This window comes from Dendrobates tinctorius, unplaced genomic scaffold (assembly GCF_039654945.1).
Source record: "Dendrobates tinctorius isolate UK_male_01 unplaced genomic scaffold, ASM3965494v1 ptg000135l, whole genome shotgun sequence".
NCBI classification, from domain to species: domain Eukaryota; kingdom Metazoa; phylum Chordata; class Amphibia; order Anura; family Dendrobatidae; genus Dendrobates; species Dendrobates tinctorius.
The window spans coordinates 15397469-15417236 of NW_027361803.1; the positions used below are offsets into that span (position 1 = coordinate 15397469).

At 46.8% G+C, this 19768-nt stretch overlaps 1 protein-coding gene across 1 annotated transcript in view; it reads left to right on the plus strand.

The window, feature by feature from the left end:
- The first annotated feature begins 440 nt into the window (after window positions 1-440).
- EGFLAM (EGF like, fibronectin type III and laminin G domains) overlaps window positions 441-19768 on the plus strand; it is a 145785-nt gene continuing 126457 nt past the window's right edge. The window contains exon 1 of the mRNA XM_073543962.1: window positions 441-784. Within this exon, the coding sequence (XP_073400063.1) occupies window positions 685-784 (100 nt within the window). The 5' untranslated portion in view covers window positions 441-684. The remainder of the gene's footprint in view (window positions 785-19768) is intronic.

Genomic DNA, 19768 nt, shown 5'->3' on the forward strand with positions numbered 1-19768 from the left:
GCACGCAGAGGACCCCTATACTGTGCACGCAGAGGACCCCTATACTGTGCACGCAGAGGGCCCCTATACTGTGCACGCAGAGGACCCCTATACTGTGCACGCAGAGGGCCCCTATACTGTGCACGCAGAGGACCCCTATACTGTGCACGCAGAGGACCCCTATACTGTGCACGCAGAGGGCCCCTATACTGTGCACGCAGAGGACCCCTATACTGTACACGCAGAGGACCCCTATACTGTGCACGCAGAGGACCCCTATACTGTGCACGCAGAGGGCCCCTATACTGTGCACGCAGAGGACCCCTATACTGTGCACGCAGACTCTGTACCAGGATTGGGTAGAGCTGCCACCTCTGCGCCCCCATAGCTCCAATTCCACAGCAGACAGTTCGGGGGTCTGTGACGATCCCCCTGCTGCTCCCTCCGCCGCCTCCTAATCCCCACCCGCCGCTGTGTTAGTCTGAGTGGCCGGAGCATGTCGCCCCGTCTGGGCCGGTAATAATCCCCATGATCGGCTTAGTCCTGTGACCCGGGGAGGGGGGGCGCCGTCCTGTGCCGTGGGGTGCACCCGCTCCTGTCAGCCCCTCCTCCCTCCCACACGTGCAGAATCCACCAGGATCCCGAGCAGCAGCGCGTCCTGCGGATGAGGGGTCGCGGCTCCTGAGCTCCCCGGACCTCACAGGGATGGACCCGCAGAATCACCCCCGGTCCCGGCTGCTGCTGCTGAGTCTGCTGCTTGGAGGTGTCCTGTGCTCCAGGAAAGCGGCCACCCCCCGGAGACAAGGTACGGGGGTCCCCAGCAGCCGGGAGCTCGGGGACAACTTTCTGCAGAGGAAGCGGAGAATGGAGACAGCGACCAGTCTGATAATGAGGAGGAGGAGGACAGGGGGCGATGGCGGCTCCGGGCATCTGGGGTTAATCAGGGGCTCAGAGCTGAGGTGAATGGTCGGCACAGGATGGACTAGAGCAGGAGTGTCCCGTGCAGTGGGGTCCTGTGTCCGCTCCGTGCAGTGGGGTCCTGTGTCCCTGCTCCGTGCAGTGGGGTCCTGTGTCCGCTCCGTGCAGTGGGGTCCTGTGTCCCTGCTCCGTGCAGTGGGGTCCTGTGTCCGTTCCGTGCAGTGGGGTCCTGTGTCCCTGCTCCGTGCAGTGGGGTCCTGTGTCCCCCCTGTGCGGTGGGGTTCTGTGTCCCCCCTGTGCAGTGGGGTCCTGTGTCCGCTCCGTGCGGTGGGGTCCTGTGTCCCCCCTGTGCGGTGGGGTCCTGTGTCCCCCCTGTGCGGTGGGGTCCTGTGCCTGCTCCGTCTAGTGGGGTCCTGTGCCCTGTGCAGTGGGGTCCTGTGTCCGCTCCGTGCAGTGGGGTCCTGTGTCCCTGCTCCGTGCAGTGGGGTCCTGTGTCCCCCCTGTGCGGTGGGGTCCTGTGTCCCCCCTGTGCGGTGGGGTCCTGTGTCCCCCCTGTGCGGTGGGGTCCTGTGTCCCCCCTGTGCGGTGGGGTCCTGTGTCCCCCCTGTGCGGTGGGGTCCTGTGCCTGCTCCGTCTAGTGGGGTCCTGTGCCCTGTGCAGTGGGGTCCTGTGCCTGCTCCGTGTAGTGGGGTCCTGTGCCTGCTCCGTGTAGTGGGGTCCTGTGCCTGCTCTGTGCAGTGGGGTCCTGTGCCTGCTTCGTGCAGTGGGGTCCTGTGCCTGCTCCGTGCAGTGGGGTCCTGTGCCTGCTCCGTGCAGTTGGGTCCTGTGCCTGCTCCGTGCAGTGGGGTCCTGTGCCTGCTCCATGCAGTGGGGTCCTGTGCCTGCTCCGTGTAGTGGGGTCCTGTGCCTGCTCTGTGCAGTGGGGTCCTGTGCCTGCTTCGTGCAGTGGGGTCCTGTGCCTGCTTCGTGCAGTGGGGTCCTGTGCCTGCTCCGTGCAGTGGGGTCCTGTGCCTGCTCCGTGCAGTGGGGTCCTGTGCCTGCTCCGTGCAGTGGGGTCCTGTGCCTGCTCCGTGCAGTGGGGTCCTGTGCCTGCTCCGTGCAGTGGGGTCCTGTGCCCGCTTGGTGCAGTGGGGTCCTGTGCCCGCTTGGTGCAGTGGGGTCCTGTGTCGGGGGGGCGGCACTGGATCAGCAGTAACAGGAGCCTCCTGCTCCCCCCATATTCTTCTTTGCTGTGTATCTTCTGTCTTCTGCTTTTGTAATTTTGTAACAAAAAAAGTATCAAAAAATACAACAACATGATGCATAATGACTCGAAACATCCAGAGCAGCTCGTCATCCTTGTTCCTCATCCCCAATTTATTCATCATACTAGGAGGAGCTGTATCTATCGTCTATCTATTATATATCTATTATCTATCTGTATATCTGTTGTCTATCTATCTATCTGTCTATCTATCTATCCTTCCTCATGGTTTCTGCAGCTTTTCCTGTAGTGACAGCTGCGGCTCTGTAGATTACTTCCATTATTCCGGATATTTTGCACTTTCGGCTGACTTCTGACCTGCAGCTGAGTTGTCGTCCAGGTTGTGGGGATTTGAGGTGAATGAGACATTTGTGTGTTTTGCACTAATTGGCCATTGTCACTTGCTTGGAGCCCGGATAACACGGTGATGGTAATTACTCCCTGTACAATGGCAGGAGGGGAAGCGTCATTATTACACCTGTGAGCACGAGGGGTTAAATCAGAGCAGCTGGCAAAATATTATGCCGGGCCCCGGGGTCCTCCTTGTTAATTCATCACCCTCCTTTTTCTGAAAAATAGGGTCTAACAACAAGCCCTAAAACCAGCCACCCAGTGACAATGCCAGGTACAAACTGCCTAAGTAATACGGCCATACGGGTAGTAGCACCATACAGTACCTAAATAATTCTGCTGTACAGCAAGTAAATAATACCACCACCTAGTGTCTACATAATACCGCATACAGTGCTGAAATAGTTCTACCATACAGTACTGAAAAGGGAGTCACCCCAAAAAACTCAAATTCTTCCACTTTTATTGTCATATACAGCACTTAGCGCCTATAAAACTCATCCCTGCGGTGTCGATTTCGCTGCATTAATTTTACATAAAAAAACATTTTGTTATATATTCGTATGAGAGCGGCTTGGTGCTCAGCTTTGCCCCCTCGATCAGCCTCCTCGGCTCCTCCCATCAGCTTGATTGACAGCATTCGCCCAGAGCAAGCGCTTCATGAACTCCCACAGTGTCAGTGCCGGTGCGCTCTCTTCTCTCTGTCCTGTCTGCAGCCCACTACTGTGTGATCCTATGTACAGCGTGAAAGCCCTGCAGACAGGAGAGAGAGATGAGAGCGCACCGGCAGTGACACAAATAATAATTCATATAATACTGCCATACACTACTTAAACAATTCTGCCATATACTGTAGTATCTAATACCGCATCTAGCACTTAAATATTACTGCATAGAATGCTTCAATAATACCACCATGCAGTTCTTAATACTGTATTCAGTTCTTAAACAAATATTGACATATAGTGTAAAAATAATGCTGCTAGTATTTAAATAATACTACTGCTATACACTGCGTGCAGAGTTATTAGGCAAGTTGTATTTCAGAGGATTCTTTTTATTATTGAACAACAACTATGTTCTCAATCAACCCAAACGACTCATAAATATCAAAGCTTAATAGTTTTGGAAGTTGGAGTGTTTTTTTTTTTTAGATTTGGTATCTTAGGAGGATATCTGTTTTTTCAGGTAACTATTACTGTGCAGAATTATTAGGCAACTTAATAAAACACAAATATATACCCATCTCACTTGTTTATTTTCACCAGGTAAACCAATACAACAACACAAAATTTAGAAATAAACATTTCTGACATTCAAAAACAAAAAAAAACAATTGGTGACCAATATAGCTTTCACCTTTCTTTACGATGACACTCACCTTCCTTCCATCCATAGATTCTGTCAGTTGCTTGATCTGATTACGATCCACATTGCAATGTGCCGCAGCCACCACAGCCTCCCAGACACTGTCCCCAGAGGTGTACTGTTTTCCCTCCCTGTAAATCTCACATTTTCTGAGGGACCACAGGTTCTCTATGGGGTTCAGATCAGGTGAACAAGGGGGCCATGTCATTATTTTTTCTTCTTTTAGACCCTTACTGGCAGCCACGCTGTGGAGTATTTGGATGCATGTGATGGAGCATTGTCCTGCAGGAAAATCATGTTTTTCTTGAATGATACCGACTTCTTCCTGTACCACTGCATGAAGAAGGTGTCTTCCAGAAACTGGCAGTAGGTCTGGGAGTTGAGCTTCACTCCATCCTCAACCCGAAAAGGTCCCACAAGTTCATCTTTGATGATACCAGCCCACACCAGTACCCCACCTCCACCTTGCTGGCGTCTGAGTCGGAGTGGAGCTCTCAGCCCTTTACTGATCCAGCCTCGGGCCCATCCATCTGGCCCATCAAGAGTCACTCTCATTTCATCAGTCCATAAAACCTTAGAAAAATCAGACTTAAGATATTCCTTGGCCCAGTCTTGACGTTTTATCTTATGTTTCTTGTTGAAAGGTGGTCATTTTCCAGCCTTCCTTACCTTGGCCATGTCCCTGAGTATGGCACACCTTGTGCTTTTTGATACTCCAGTAACGTTGCAGCTCTGAAATATGGCAAAACTGGTGGCAAATGGCATCTTGGCAGCTTGACGCTTGATTTTCCTCAATTCATGGGCAGTTATTTTGAGCCTTTTTTATCAACACGCTTCTTGCGACCCTGTTGGCTATTTGCCATGAAACGCTTGATTGTTCGGTGAACACGCTTCAAAAGTTTGGCAATTTCTAGACTGCTGCTTCCCTCTGCGAGACATCTCACAATTTTTGACTTTTCAGAGTCCATCACATCTTTCTTCTGACCCATTTTGCCAAAGGAAAGGAAGTTGCCTAATAATTAAGCACACCTTATATAGGGTGTTGATGTCATTAGACCACACCCCTCCTCATTACAGAGATGCAAATCACCTGATTTACATAATTGGCAGTTGGCTTTCAAGCCTATACAGCTTGGAGTAGGACAACATGTATAAAAAGGATGATGTGATCAAAATACTCACACTGCACACAGTGTACAGTAATTTATACAATCACAGTGTATAAATAATGCCGCCATATGGTCCTTAATACTGCCACTTAGTCCTTAAATGATACCACCATACAGTACTTAAGTAATACTGCCTATATGCTGCTGCATATCATACTTGAATAATACAATACCTAAATAATACAGCACATAGTAATTACAAAGTACCGCATATAGTACTTAAATAATACCGCCATAGTGTTTTCATTATACTGCCATATGGTACCTAAATCATACTGACTTATAGTACGTAAGCTGTTGTGTGATACCTGTAGTGCACGTTATAAATATTTACCTTTCACCCCGAACCACTTCTGTAATTGGCTTCGTTATTATTTTTCCCTGCACGTCTCCCCCTCCTGCTGATCCCTGTGTCTGGAATATTTTTTTTTGTTTACTTCCTGACGATACCGCTGCAGCCACTCCAGGGGGCGACACTGAGGCCACTCACCGCAGCATTTGTCACCGCTGTCCCCTGATGTCATCCTGTTTCAGGGGGGCGATGGAGATGTGATCACCGCCATACTGTATCTGTGCCCGCCTTCCAGATCTTTACTGGCCTACGTCACACTTCTCCTGTTCTCGACGCTCCCATCTTCAGTGTCCCCCACCACACTTCTTCTGTTCTCACCGCCCGTATCATCAGTGTTCGCCGCCACACTTCTGTCTTCGCCGCCCGCATCTTCAATGGCTGCTGCCACAGTCCCTGCTTCTGCCACCGCCACCTTTTTCCCTGAAATGAGACCTCATCAACAGAGTGCGGTGATAGAAGCAAGGTGAGTGACAGTGCCCCGCCCACTGCTATGGGGCCGTCCTCCTGAAATGTCCCATTTGAGACCCTTCTCATATGAAACATCACAGGAAGTAAAGCAAAATAACTGATGTAGGGATCAGCTGTAGAAGGAGAATGATCTGGGATTTTATAATGAAGCAGAGCTTGTAAGCGCTGCTCAGACGCTGGCAGTCCACTGGATTCGGCTAGGTTCAGTGCCTTTGTGCTGCTCCAAATCTTCAGAGGTTCTTACCATTCACTGAAAAAAAAGATGAGGCCAATCTGGGCCGGGCGCCTTATATCCAGGAGCCCCAGTAACTTCAGACAGAGGAACAATCACTAGGGACGACTTTAAGGTTGCACAATTAGTGAGATTCATTATGTGCTACAATAAATGTGGCTCCACATAAACTGGGACTCAAAGCTTAGTGCCCCCATTAATCCAATTTTGTTTCAGTAGTAAATTCCAGTATTAAGTACTATATTGCAGTATTATTCAGGCACTGTGTGGCGGTATGAATCAAGTAGTACATAGTAGTATTACTTCATTGACTGATATGGTCAAATAGGGCTTGTAAAACCAAGCGCTTTTGCAGTTTAGTATTTAGGAAAACGTTCGGCAGTTCTTGAGACACTGACACTTTTTTGTTTACAGGTCGTTGCCTAGGAGACCGACCACCTTAGCTGTCCAGCTTGTAAGCGCTGCACCGAGGTTGGCTAGGATTAGGAACTAGTAGTGATATCCAGTGATCCCGGACAGCTCCAGAGCAGCGCTTACAAGCTCTGTAGAGAAGAGCTTATGAGGACTGCACATGCTTGGCCACTGTTGCTAGACAGCAGTGGCGGTCGGTCTCCTAGGAAACAAGCTCTAAACAAAAGAAGATAATGAAAATATCTCAAGAACGGCTGCAAATTTTAATAATTGCACAAGTTGCTCCTCCGTCTGCCCCGTGTCCTGTACAATGCGTTCCTTTCAGACGTCCCCCTCCCCTCCATTTCTGGGCAGAGGGCACTGGCGTATCTTCATTATTAAACCCTCCATTTCGGGCCGTCGTGAACTTTGACGGACAATTGGAAAGTCAATGGATTCTCAGCGTGAAGCTTGTTCGGAGCCTTGGAGAACACAGACCCACATTATGTCGCCACTTTGCAGATGTTACAGAAATAGCGGTGAGGTTCGGCCGCCGCTCCGGATGGCGCATTCTTTCCTGAGTGCTCTATCGTCAGCCATTACCTCCTCTATACAAATACAATGTATCGCTCACGTCCTTGTGTGGAGGGGGAGGTCGATTTAGGCTTTTTGGCACAAAGCAAAAAGTTATGTAACTTTCTAATGTTCCTAATGGCTCAGTTCTTTCCCCACTTTCCTAATGTGGTGATGAGAAAAACAAGCATTAAACTGAATTTCTAGGATTGCCGCTCACAATACTCTAAGTATGTGAACCGCTAAAATCTCCATTCCTGGTAGTTTATTTTTGTTCTGTACACCCAATACCTGTAATTTCAGCAGTAATGTGTACATGAGGAATAACACTATTTCTGACCATTATATGTCTAGTATCCTGCATTTTCTTTTTACCAGTAACCCCCCTTTGTAGGCAATGTCTCTATTTTCCAGTTGTCTCTGAGCTAGTGGGAGGATACTGGCTGCTATGATGTCTCCCATACACAGCACACACATACTTGAGGGATTCCTGCTCCCCTGTCTCTATGTAGCACAAGCATCAATACCATGGAGGACATTATACAGCGGTACTGAGCAGTGCAGCTGTGAATCCGGCACTGGTATGAGACAAAACACTGTAGCACTACTAAAGAGTGAGAAAATTACTTGACCCAGTGAGCAATCAATTCTCATGGAACATTGGTAGATTCTGTGCTAGCTCAGTGTGAGCTCCAGCAAAAGTTCCAAGGAATCCGAGGCACCAAAAATAACTTGTATGAAAAAATACTTAACTTAATATTTAAGCATTTTCTCTCACATCATCTACACTGCTCAGCACTGCAGTTTAATGTCTGTCCTTTCACTGTAGCTACTTTCTGGTAAAAGTTTTATCTCTCCCAACACCTAGATTTGCAGCTACATGTTTCAGTATTGCTGTATAATGTCATCCATGCTGTTGCATTCTGATAAATGTTTTTATCACACCTCAGAGCTGGATTTACAGCTACACTGCTCAGCACTGCAGTTTAATGTCTTCCCTGACACTGCAGCTTCTTTCTGGTAAACGTTTTCTCTCACCCGTCACCTAGATTCACAGCTACACTTTTCAGTATTGCTGTATAATGTCATCCATGCTGTTGCATTCTGATAAATGTTTTTATCACACCTCAGAGCTGGATTTACAGCTACACTGCTCAGCACTGCAGTTTAATGTCTTCCCTGACACTGCAGCTTCTTTCTGGTAAACGTTTTCTCTCACCCGTCACCTAGATTCACAGCTACACTTTTCAGTATTGCTGTATAATGTCATCCATGCTGCTGCTTTCTGATATGTTTTTATATCACCGCAGAGCTGCATTCACAGATACACTGCTCAGTGCTGCAGTATAATGTCTTCCATTTCACTGCAGCTGTGTCCAGTTCCCTGCTCTAGGTGACGTCACCCAGACCACGCCCCCCCGGCACTGACAGCGGCGTCTCTCGGCCGGTGTACGCCTCGCGCCTCCACTCTTGGTGAGGTTCAGGTGGGCCCCACTATCCAGGGGGGGACGCTCCCCTGTCCCCACTTGTCCTCTGCCTGGAGTGTACAGCACTCTCTTTGCGCCGCTGGTGTCTATCGCCAGTATCCACACACTCACTGGCTCTCACCCCCCTGCTCCAGTGCACAGAATCTTCTGCTGCAGCCAATTCTATGGATCTTTTGGTGGATCAGGAATCTCCTTCATAGGATCACCTTACTTACACTGGACCATTCAATCCCTGTAAGGTAGGCAGACGATTCTTTCATCCACTTGTTATACCTCCTTGATTTTTAGTCACTACTTTGGAGATTTGTACAACTCTAGCGCGGTGTTCTTTTGTCGTCCTCCTGGAAATGCAAAATTTACTTTCATCTGAAAACAACACCTTGGACCACTGAGCAACAGTCCAGTTCTTCTCCTTGGCCCAGGTAAAAGATGCTTCTGGCATTGTCTATTGGTGATGAGTGGGTGACACAAGGAATGTGACACTTGTAGCCCGTGTCCTGGATACGTCTGTGTGTGGTGTGAAGCAATGACTCCAGCAGCAGTCCACTCCTTGTGAATCTCCCCCAAATCTTTGAATGGCTTTTTCTTAACAATCCTTTCCAGGCTGCGGTTATCCCGGTTGCTTGTGCACCTTTTTCTACCACACTTTTCTCTTCCACTCAACTTTCCATTAATATTCTTGGATACAGCACTCTGAACAGCCGGCTTCTTTAGCGATGACCTTTTGTGACTTCCCCTCCTTGTGGAGTGTGTCATTGACTGCCTTCTGGACATCTGTCAGATCCGCAGTCTTCCCCATGATTGTGGAGCTACTGAAACAGACTAAGGGACCTTTATAAACACTCATAATTAGTACATTGAGTCCACCTTGGTGTGATTTCTTCTCAGTATAACTACAGCCGTTCTGTGAGGGCCTGAATGGTTTGTGTGAGAACATTGGGGATCAAACAGCATCATTAAAACCAGCCGACCAGACAGGTCGGGGATAAAGTTGTGGAGAAGAGGAAAGCAGGGTTAGGTTATAAATGATAGGCCAAGCTCTGAACATCTCACAGGGCACTGTTCAATCCATCATCCAAAAATGGAAGGAGTATAGCAAACTGCAAACCTACGAAGACTTGGCCGTCCACCTCACCTGACATGTAAATCCAGGAGAGCACTAATTAGAGAAGCAGCCGAATGACCCATGGTCACTCCGGAGGAGCAGCAGAGATCCACAGCTCAGGGGGAGAATCTGTCCACAGGACCACTAGACTGGGGCGTAGGTTCACCTTTCAGTAGGACAACAATCCTATACGTCCAGCCAGAGCCACAATGGATGGTTTAGGTCCCAGCATATTTCTGTTTGTGAATGACCCAGTCACATTCCAGACCGAAATTCCATTTGAGAATCGGTGGCAAAACATGAAAATTGCTGATCACTGAGCAAGAGCAAGTGTGCAAAGAAGAAGGGGCAAAATGTCACCTCTAGACGTGCAAAGCTGCAGAGACAGACCCCAAAAGATGAGATGAGATGCATCCTAAACCCTTATCGAGCCCGCTCTACAATATTTAGGTTTAACCTGTTAAATGCTTGTGCCAAGACTGACAGCGGCATCTAAGCAGCTTCAGAATGGCGCCGGTCACTTGTGTCGTGATTGTGGTTTGCCGATTGTCTGCATGGCAGCTGGTGGTCTACAGAAGGTCCCTGTTTCTGCCATGTTGGAACTCCTATGAAGCCCGATGCTCTGCACTTTTACAGTATTGTAGTGTATTGTATAAGAGATTGCAGGTCAGGGAGACAACACATGATGTAACTGAATGTCATGTCGGTAACGAGTTAAGGGTATGTGCACACCTTGTCTTTTTCGAGCAGATTCTGCCTGGAACCCGCCTGAAAAAGTGCTAAAAAAACCCCCCCAAAAAAATTAACATATATAAAGCAGTATCAAAACGACTTGCTCTTCCTTTTATAACTTTTTTCAACCACTTCAGGTTTCGAAAGCCGTGAAGTGGCTGAAAGAGACCGGTCCGCTGCTATATTATATATAACATTAGAAAAAAGGTAAAAAGTCAGCAACAAAAACAACGTAGAGGGCGGCAAAAAAAAACGCATCTGGAAAAATACCACCGGCATTTTCCTGAATTGTCTTCTGCTTTAAAAACGATGCAGGTGCGACGCCATCTAAAAGACATCATGTGGACATAACCTTAGAACCGTTTTCCCCATCTCCGGTCCTCAAGACACATCAGCAGATCAGGTTTGCAGGATTTCCTTAGTGTTGACCATGTGATAATTACATCACCTGGACAGGCAAGAATGCCTTCACCTGGACGGGCAAGAATGCCTTCACCTGGACGGGCAAGAATGCCTTCACCTGGACGGGCAAGAATGCCTTCACCTGGACGGGCAAGAATATGCCTTCACCTGGACGGGCAAGAATATGCCTTCACCTGGACGGGCAAGAATCCCATCACCTGAGCAATACTCAGGAAATCCTGAAAACGTGACCTTTTCATGGTTCTTGAGGACCGGAGTTGGGGAACGCTGCCTTAATAATAATAATAAATTTTATTTCTATAGCGCTGACATATTCCGCAGCACTTTACATTTCAGAGGGGGTTTGTACAGACAATAGACATTACAGCATAACAATAATCACATAGATCATAACAGATACCAAGAGGAGTGAGGGCCCTGCTCGCAAGCTTACAGTCTATGAGGAAAGAGGTAGACACGAAAGGTGGGTGGTAACAGTTGCCCTGATTGTATGGACCAGCCATAATGTTAAGTGTGTGACAGTACAGACACAGTGGGCTGATGGATGCATAAAGCATGTGGGAACATGATGCGGGGAACCTGGTTATGGTAAAACTTTTGGCTGTGCCACACAGGGATAGATTAGGTTAATGTGTTGAGGCGGTAGGCCAGTCTGAATAAGTGTGTTTTCAGGGCACGCTTAAAATTGTGGGGATTGGGGACTAATCGTATTGACCTGGGAAGTGCATTCCAAAGAATTGGCGCAGCACGTGTAAAGTCTTGGAGACGGGAGTGGGAGGTTCTGATTATTGAGGATGCTAACCTCAGGTCATCAGCAGAACGGAGGGCGCGGGTAGGGTGGTATACTGAAACAAGGGAGGAGATGTAAGGTGGTGCTGAGCCATGGAGGGCTTTGTGGGTGAGGGCAATAAGTTTGTACTGGATTCTGGAGTGGATGGGTAGCCAGTGTAATGACTGGCACAAGGTAGAGGCATCGGTGTAACGATTGGTGAGGAATATGATCCTGGCTGCAGCATTCAAGACAGATTGGAGGGGGGAGAGTTTGGTAAGAGGGAGACCGATTAGAAGAGAATTACAATAGTCGAGACGAGAGTGAATAAGAGAAACAGTAAGAGTTTTTGCAGAGTCAAAAGTAAGAAAAGGTCGGATTCTAGAAATGTTTTTGAGGTGCAGATGACAAGAGCGAGCCAGTGATCGAATATGGGGGGCGAAGGAAAGCTCGGAGTCAAGTATGACCCCAAGACAGCGGGCATGCTGCTGGGGAGTAATAGTGGAACCACACACAGAAATGGCAATGTCGGGTATAGGTACATTAGTAGAGGGAGGAAACACCAGGAGTTCAGTCTTTGACAGGTTCAGTTTCAGATATAGTGAGGACATGATATTAGACACAGCGTTTAGACAATCGCCGGTGTTTTCTAGAAAGGCTGGCGTGATGTCAGGAGAAGAAGCGTATAATTGGGTGTCATCAGCATAGAGATGGTACTGGAAACCAAATCTACTGATTGTTTGACCAATAGGGGCAGTGTACAAGGAGAAGAGGAGGGGGCCTAGAACTGATCCTTGAGGAACCCCAACAGTAAGGGGAAGGTGAGAGGAGGAGGAACCGGCAAAAGATACAGTAAAGGAGCGGTCGGAGAGATAGAAGGAGAACCAGGAGAGAACGGTGTCCTTGAGTCCAATGGAACGGAGCATAGTGAGGAGGAGCTGATGATCCACAGTGTCGAATGCTGCAGAGAGATCCAAGAGAATTAGCATGGAGTAATGACCATTTGATTTAGCTGTTAGTAGATCATTAGAGACTTTAGTGAGGGCAGTTTCAGTAGAGTGTAAAGAGCGGAAACCGGATTGGAGAGGGTCGAGAAGAGAGTTATCAGAGAGATAGCGGATAAGACGGGAGTGGACCAGGCGTTCCAGGAGTTTAGAGATGAAGGGAAGATTAGAGACAGGTCTATAGTTAGCGGCACAGTTTTGGTCGAGGGATGGTTTTTTAAGTAGTGGATGTATGATGGCTTGCTTAAATAAGGAGGGAAAAATACCAGAAGAGAGAGAGAGGTTAAATATTTTAGTTAGGTGAGGGGTGACAGCAGGGGAAAGGGACTGGAGCAGATGTGACGGAAATGGGTCACTGGTGCAAGTGGTTGGGCGAGAAGATGCAAGGAGCTTGCTTACTTCTTCTGTGACTGGTTCAAAATCAGAGAGTGAGCTAGATGCAGTGGGGGAGGGAGGACAGTGCATGGTATGAGGGGATTGGGAGATAATTTCCTGTCGGATCTGGTCAATTTTTTCTTTGAAGTAATTGGCCAGATCGTCAGCTCGGAGCTCCGTGGTTGGGGCCTGTACTCTTGGGTTGAGTAGAGAATGAAAAGTGTCAAAGAGACGTTTCGGGTTATTGGACAGTGAGGTGATGAGGGTGTTGAAATAGGTTTGTTTGGAGAGGTGAAGGGCAGTGTTGTATGTTCTAAGCATAAACTTATAATGGATGAAATCTTCGTTTAGATTGGATTTTCTCCACAGACGTTCGGCGCACCTGGAGCACCGCTGCAGGAAACGTGTTTGCACCGTGTGCCAGGGTTGTCGCCGTCTGCGTTGTGGTGTTCTATGTATAGGAGGTGCAAATTCATCCAGGGCACTTTGAAGTGTTTCATTGTAATGCTTCAGTGCAGAATCAGGACATGAGAGGGAGGAGATAGGGGCCAATGAAGACTGCAAGTTCTTCATAAGTTTCTGGGTGTTAATGGCCTGTATGTTTCTATAAGTCTGGACAGTGGGGGTGACCTGAGCAGCCTGGCAGTTCTTTATAGAGAATGAAAGAAGATTGTGGTCAGAGAGCGGGAGAGGGGAGTTTGCAAAATCATCCACTGCACAAAGCCGAGAGAAGACCAAGTCGAGGGAGTTTCCGTCTTCATGCGTTGGAGAATTAGTAAGCTGCGAAAGGCCAAATGAGGAGGTTAGAGATAAAAGGTGAGTAGCAGATGGGGAGAGGGGAAGAGCAATGGGGATGTTGAAATCGCTCATGATGAGGGTAGGGATGTCACAGGAGAGAAAATGTGGAAGCCAAGTGGCAAAATGATCCAGGAACTGATGGGAGGGGCTGGGAGGACGATACACCACCGCCACTCGCATGGAGAAGGGGGTGTAGAGTCTGACGGCATGGACCTCAAAAGAAGGGAAGACTAGTGAGGGTAGTTGAGGGATAACTTGAAATGTACATTTTGGTGATAGGAGCAGACCAACGCCTCCACCTGCTCTATTGTCTGATCTTGGGGTATGAGAGAAGTGTAGTCCCCCGTATGAAAGAGCAGCAGCGGCGGTAGTGTCTGACTGCTGGATCCAGGTTTCAGTAAGAGCCAGGAGGTTAAGAGAATTAGAGAGGAAAAAGTCATGAGTGAAGGAGAGTTTGTTACACACTGAGCGAGAATTCCAAAGTGCACAATTAAGAGAGACAGATGGCAGGCAGGGAATATTGATAAGATTAGAGGGGTTTCTGAGTGTAGCAGTTGGGGGGTTTGACTTTCTATAACATGGGGGGCCAGGGTTGGGAGCAATGTCTCCTGCGACTAGGAGAAGGAGGATAGAAAGAGTGAGCAGATGGTTAAGTGATTTGTGAGAGCGTCTCTGATGTTGAATGGTGGGACTGACTGGATCAGTGCTGTGTAGCAATGTGAAAAGAGTGTGAGTGCTATACATAGGAGAGGAAAGGAGCGAGGGGCTGATATGGATGGAGTGTAGAGAGTTAATGGCAGGGCGGTGGATGTGTGTGAATGCAGCGGCCAGGATATAAATTACACAAATGCATATGGTATATATTTGTTGTAATCCAAATGTACAGGGAGAAGATGTATATAAATGTCTTACCTGTCTCCAGCCCTGTCTAACTGCCATGTTATAACTGCCAGTACTTTGATACATGTGCATAAATGCCCCCTGCATAAATGCCCTCCCCAAGCTATGTCTGAATATATAGGAGGTTAAGGCTAAGATTTTTTTTTTTTGCTCTCTCCCTTCTCGTTAATCAATCACACTAAATTGAGACACCAGGACCCAATAAAATGTTGTGGTCAAATAAACACATGTCCAGCACTACATGGATCATAAAGCACTTAGACGTGACCGCTCACCACGGCCGCCGGAACACACAGAGTAGCTTGAGAAACGCCAGCTGTGACGAAGGATGACGTCATTAAAGTTACAGCAGGTCACAGCCGGCAGTTCTCGCGCTACTCCGTGTGTTCCGGTAGCTGTGGTGAGTGGTCACCTTACTCATGTCACCACTCGCCACAGCCTCCAGATATTGCAGAGTCGAGGATCGTTGTGAGACCTCCTTACTATAGATTTACGGTGGACCCCTGTGGATTACTTTTATTTTTAGCAATAAATGAGTAAAAGAGGGTCGGAGAGTGAATTTTACAATTAAAGGACTTTCCTGGATGTCAGTGTTTCTTACTTTTGACTACGGGGTTACTAATATGGGTCTCTGTCTGACACCTCCATTACTAACTCCTGAGCTTGATGCCAGCAGACATTACACAGCTGACATCAACCCCAAAATCATTACCCCGATTGCCAGCGCACCAGAAGAATTTGCACATCTAATGGATGCGCCATCTCTGGGGCGACTGAGGACTGATGTTATTAGTTTGAGAGGGGGACAATATCCGTGGCCCCTTCCCAGCCTGTTAATGTCAACTATCAGCTGTCTGCTTATCCTTTGCTGGTTATTAAAAATAGGGGGGAACTCACAAAATTTTTTTTTCTTAGGGTCCACACCATTTTAATAACTAGTAAAGGCTACGCTGTGAGCTGATATTAATAGGCTGGGAACCTCCATGGATAGTGGCTCCTTTGCAGAATAATAACACCAGCCCTCAGCTGTGTACTTTACCTTAGCTGGTTATTAAAAGTAATTTATTATTCTATTCTATTATCTTTGCACATCTAACACCTAGACATCTATTTCCTTAGAAGGAAAGATAATCTGGAAATTAGTGTTCGTATGAATGCTTTTTCCCGATTATTGGCCCATCTAAACAGATGGTCAGTCGGCTCTCCTTACAGGGCATCTATATGAAGGGGCAGTGCCACCGGAGGGTTGTTCAGCGCCACCTCCATAGATGATTGCTCCAAATCCGTCACATATATGTACAATCATTAGAATAGGACTCGTGCCAGATACCGGCAGATTCGTACAGACATCCAGACAGGTAGGAGACAGACATGACATCATCGGACAGGAGTGTTGGACGCACTGTAAATAATACCGCTACACAGTGACCAAATTAAAGCTCCGTGCATAAAACGAACAAGTGGTCACCGGGGAAGGTGGGGAGCTACATAGAGAAATTAACAACCTGTTTAATGCCTGGAGCTCAAGGTAATTGCACCCATGGTTCCGCCAGGAATCAGCAAAACGAATTCTGCCTCCGTGGTTTTTGTCTTTGTTTTCATCACTGGCTAAAAGTCAGATTAAACCATCAGAGAATGATTGTTGAATAGGAAAAAAAAAAAAAAACACGTGCAAAGCAACAGAAAATTGTTGTTCTTGGCCGGTCCCATATCTCAAAAAGGCAAAAAAAACAGAAATAAAAACACTGTAATTTGGGCTTTTTTTTTTTCTAAGTGGCGGATTGCGGTGTGTTCAGCACCACAGCGGGGGTTCTTATTTTCGACCTTTAGAATGAAAGATTGCCTTTATATGGGAAGTGAAAAGCGTTGACTAGTGCCGCGCTGGGATCGCGATTTAAAAAAAAACAACAAAAACCATATATAATAATATAACATTATGTATCAATACAAAAGGCAAAAAAGACTTAATACAAATCTGACAATTTAGAAATTAAAACGAAAAAGAAATTCCAGGGAAATGATGTGAAAAGTACTTCGGTGTCGGCGTGAGATCGAGTACTAACCTGGTAAAATGCAAAGTATTATGTGACATGTAGGAGCTGTCATATCAGGAGGCCACAGAAACAGAGAGACGGATCGATCGGGAATTATTACGACTTTTATTTAAAGTTTAATAAAACTGCTACATGTCTTGGTTTTGCTTTTATTTGGTCACATTACTAGCTACACTGAATGGCCACAATTCTTCACATCCTCCTATTATCTTGTTAATCATAATGATTCTTCACATCTTCATCTGATCTTTTTGGTCAGAATGATTCTTCTCATCCTCTTCTGATCTTTTTGGTCAGAACGATTCTTCACATCCTCTTCTGACCTTTTCATCAGAGAAATCTCTCACACATCCTCTTCTGACCTCTTTCATTAGAATGATTCTTAACAGCTGTCTCCGTTTGATTCCTCAGAAAAATTCTTCATAGCCTCTTTTGATCCCATTCCCAAAACGATTCTTCACATCATACTTTGACCATTTCATCAATTCTTCACATTCTGCTCGGATCCCATCAGAACAATTGCTCACATCTTCGTCTGATGCTTTCGTAAGAACATTCCTTCACATCCTCTTTTATCAGAGCGATTCTTCACATCCTCCTCTGATCTTTTAAATTAGAATGATTCCTCACCTTCTCTTCTAATTCCTTCATCAGAAAAAAATATTTACATATTTCTCTAACCTCTTTCATAAGAACCATTCTCAATAGCCACCTTCGATCCTTTCGTCAGAACGATTCTTCATAGCCTTCTTTGATCCTTTTTTTCAAAATGACTCTTCATAAACAGTCCTTTTATCAGAACAATTCTTTTCATCCCTTCATCAGAACAACTGTTCACATCCTTCCCTGGTCCTTTTGCCTCATCAGTTCTTCACAGCCTCCTCTGATCCTTTTCATCAGAATCATTCTTCACAGCCTCCTGTGATCCTCTAATTAGAACCTTTCTTCACAACCTCCTTTGAATCCTTTCGTTAGAACGACTCTTTACATTCACCTCGGACACTTTCATAAGAATAATTCTTCACAATCCCCACTGATCCTTTCTTCAGAACGATTCTTCACATCCTCCTCTGACCCCTTTTATTGATAAACTGTTTCCATACACGGGATTTCCATGTTTCGCCTCAATCACAGAAGTGGCAATTTTTGAAATACTGATCCCGACTAATCTAGCACCAATCGCTTGATTTTTCGCATTCTAATGTGGATTCACACTGAAAATGATCCACAGAAAAAGGGATCACTGGATTTTATGAAACACTCTGGGGTCACGGGTCTAATGGACATACAGGGTAGTCCTGGGTAGAAAATTATTACTTTTTTCCCCAATTGAGCACAAATAACTCCTTAGTTTGTGCAAACTCTACTTATTAGAAGTTTCCACTGATGAGAAAGTAACCTGCTCTCCAGTGATCAGCTGCGATCTGTGCGATCACCTGGCAGTAAGTGCACAGTTTCCCTGCAGCTCCCCCGGAGGAGGAATGAAGTATTACACAGCGTCTATTCCTTTCGATGTGTAATGTGGGGCACACTCGGTATATACAGTATACAGCATGTAATGCACAACTACAATTGTATGTCACTGGAAGATGTTTCATTAAAACAGGCATCATGTACTCTTTGCTCCGGTATTGATTGCACATCCTCCCTGGAGGCAGAGCTCGCAATCATTTCTCACAATGTATAACTTTAGGAAATGGGTCATTGATCGTCCGCTCTGCCGACAATTCAACCTTTTATGTTCTGGATAATAAGCTTGATGTTCTTGTTCTTTGGAAATATCTGTACTATTTTTGAGACCACAAAACGGGTAACCGAAGGCAAATAAAAAAGAAACCAACCAGATTTCTTAGGCATCACACACGCCGTCATCACCGGTGGCTGGTCGCTTACCTTCACCCTTTAAGGGATTTTCCAGAAAATTCATAATGAAATGCCTTCAGGGTTGGATTGGTTGGGGTCTAATCTTCAAAAAACTGGCTCATCCTTAGGCCACGTCCTCCGTTCTTGCCCTTAGTAATAAAGCTCATCCTATGCAAGGTCTACTCATCCAACCCAAACATTGCTGGTCCATCCTAAGGACAGGTTTCCTAAAGAGTTCCCTTCAAGCCTTACTTAAGGAGGACCTGGCATGATGACATATTAAGCCAGCTACCCATCAATTTTATGGTCAACCATGTAATACCTTTTGTCACCTGCGTAGGCACTGCAGAAAAATTGAAAACGTTATGGTAGGTTCTTCTGCAGATCACCTCTGATCACTCATGATTGCAGAAGCTGGACAACCTGGGACCAGATAATTTCCACAGGATACTTCTAAAAAAAAGATTATTAACTGTGAAAATAGTAATATCCCACAGTAATAAGTCATGGGACTCAGGGAAGAAACATATTTTTTCAATATATCTTTTATGAATGTGATGGATGATGAGGACACACTGATCATATTCGCGGGGTTGGACCTGGGTGAGTTCGTGGGGTTGGACCTGGGTGAGTTCGTGGGGTTGGACCTGGGAGAGTTCGCGGGGTTGGACCTGTGAGAGTTCGCGGGGTTGGACCTGGGAGAGAGAGCGGAGGGTTGGACCGGGGAGAGAGAGCGTAGGGTTGGACTGGGGAGAGAGAGCGTAGGGTTGGACTGGGGAGAGAGAGCGCAGGGTTGGACCGGGGAGAGAGCGCAGGGTTGGACCGGGGAGAGAGCGCAGCGAGTGTCGCGAGTCTCCTCCTTGCCTGGAATACAATAGGAAAGGGATGACAAATTGGGACAGAGAATTTTATTGTTTCGTTTGTTTTCCTGTAAAGGTTGAATGTTTCCTTTCTTCATTTCCGTGTTGAGTGGGCTGATAAACGTCTGAGCAGCGCGGAGGGGGCGCAGTGTCCTCATCTCAGGATTGTGATGGCGGACATCTGGATTCAATCTTGGATTTGTCATGCATGGCGGGTCCGAGATGGCAGCAACGAGGAAGTTGTCCTTTCAAATTACTTATTCTAGGTGCCGGAAAAGCAGCACCCTAGTAACACCTTTTGGGGGATTTAAAAAAAAAAAAAAGCTTTTCCTGCTTATAGTGCCTCAAAGCAATC